This window comes from Perna viridis, chromosome 10 (assembly GCF_037379345.1).
Source record: "Perna viridis isolate PV_CMFRI_1.1 ecotype Kerala chromosome 10, ASM3737934v1, whole genome shotgun sequence".
NCBI classification, from domain to species: Eukaryota; Metazoa; Mollusca; class Bivalvia; order Mytilida; family Mytilidae; genus Perna; species Perna viridis.
In genome coordinates, this window is record NC_142454.1 from 1,187,391 (window position 1) to 1,189,573 (window position 2,183).

The 2,183-nt window shown below is 35.0% G+C and overlaps 1 protein-coding gene across 1 annotated transcript; it reads right to left on the reverse strand.

Moving 5' to 3' along the window:
* Positions 1–315: 315 nt before the first annotated feature.
* Positions 316–1,815, reverse strand: LOC148604081 (uncharacterized). The gene has a single exon (XM_088550046.1). It carries the CDS (start codon positions 1,813–1,815, stop codon positions 316–318), a length of 1,500 nt encoding a protein of 499 aa, XP_088406172.1.
* Positions 1,816–2,183: the final 368 nt, after the last annotated feature.

The window sequence follows — 2,183 nt, forward strand, 5'->3', positions numbered from 1 at the left end:
GACGCATTTTTATATCGAAATCAAAAAGGAAAAAAAACATATTTCAGAAAAGAACATATGAATGCATATCTATCATTTTATCCTCATAAGCAGTATCGCACGAGTTACAAAACTTTGACCTTAATATGTAACAACACTTTTTAAATTTCATTAAATTATTGTCTTAACTACTAGTATTCCTTGTAGAATTACAAAGAACATCTGTACTACGTAGAAGAAAAAAAAAACACCTGTAAATTTAACATATCAAAGATATTTTGCCTAAATTTTCTATATACTGCCTAATAAGATGTAACTAGTGTTTTGTCTCTGAAATTATGTATATGCTTGTCTCCGAGGTGCTACATTCACTCGAGTTGGATTAGCACGCGATATCGATTTACGAGGACTTCGGACTGTATCAAACCCTTCGTTCTCCACAGCAACATCTTTCTTACATTTCTTACTGCAGATTATGATTAGAATTATGAGTAACAATAGACCCCCACCTCCACCAGCGGCGTAGTACATTAACATGTTTGGTGGTTCTTCCGGTTTGCTAGAGTTTGTCATTTTTACCACAGAGGTCACGTGAGTAGGAGTTGCAGCAGTAGTTGATTTCATCACTTTATTCGTTGTAGTTGTCGATAAACTTGTTGATGTTGTTTTCGTCGGTTTTGTCGTAATAGTTGTTGTGATAGTGGTTGTTGTTGTCGATAAAATCACACGTAATTCAACAGCACGTTGATCTTCTCCCAAAGTTGAACTAGCCGAGAGTGTCCAGTTCCCCTGGTCACGGATCGATACTTTTAGTATAAGGAGACTACTGTTCTGAAATACTACATGGTCGTTCTTAGTACTTGATGTTCCATAGATAGTGCCTGTCGGGTTTATCCATGTAACTGTAGGTTTAGGTTTCCCTTCAAAACTACAATTTATTAACACAGACGATCCTTCATCAACGGTTACCTTACTTCTGTCACAGTAGACAATTTTCGGCGCAATACGATCAAGTTTTGAATCAGGAACATTGACTAAAGAAATATATTTCAAATCATTTGGTAAATCACAGATTAAACTTGCCCAACTTGCTTTAATTGAAAAAGATGCATTATGGTTCTTAAGCCATTTGATATCGCTATCACAAACCCAAGGATTATCCGCCAGGAAAATACTCTTAAGATGGCTGAATAGTGGTGCCATTGTTGATGGTATAGAGGTCAGTTTGTTTCTTGATATATCCAAATAAGTCAACGATTTAAGTGAAGTAATAATACGCCACTTTAACGATTTCAGCTTGTTTCCGTGAAGATCAAGTTTACGCAGAGACATAAGTGGCTTAATCAAACTTTCATCAAAAGAATTCAAATTCAGTTCTGCCAAAAGCAACTCACATAAACTACTTAGTCCGTCAAATGCACCGTTTTGGATTTTGCAATTTTCGTTTCCAGTAAGATCCAGTGTTTTTAATCCAGAAAGTCCTTGAAAAATAAGTTGATCGATCTTAGAGATATTGTTATACGCCAGACTTAAAGTCCTTACGACAGGAAGGCCACTGAAAGCTCCTTTGTCTATTTCAGTGATTCCACAATATCTTAAAGTTAGATGTTGAAGCCCTGGAAAACTCATCATTGAAATTTTTCTCAAAGAGTTCGGGTTGGTGTCCTTACCAGCTATTGTCAAAATTTTTACATTTTTTGGAATATTATTGGGAAGACTGCTATGAAAAGACGATAAAAGACACGTACTTAATACGGCTCCACAGTGGCATCCGGGTATACAAGTCTGGCTCCTAACAATTAAAACACAACTAATGATGAAAATTGTCTTCAACATTTTGATACATGCACAGTTCCTTGGTACAAGATATCATAATTCGTCTTTAGTTCCGCGGTCGTTATTATATATCCTTCGAACATTCTATTTAGATCTTACGCATATACTAATCGAGAAAAAGATGGTCAAAATCATTTGAATGCTAATGCATAGATAAGAAACATTTAAGTAGCCATTGATCACCCATTAACGGATAAACCGGGTATTAGATTGGACAAAATAGGAACCCACATCATCAGAAGAAAGTTGAATGTAAATTTTAAAGTTTGCAATTATTTCACTGAGTGGTTGGGATATTATCGTATAATTTATCAAGTTAATATATGTACTTCTTACTTTTCAAATTATATTTAACAAGAATTTATTTC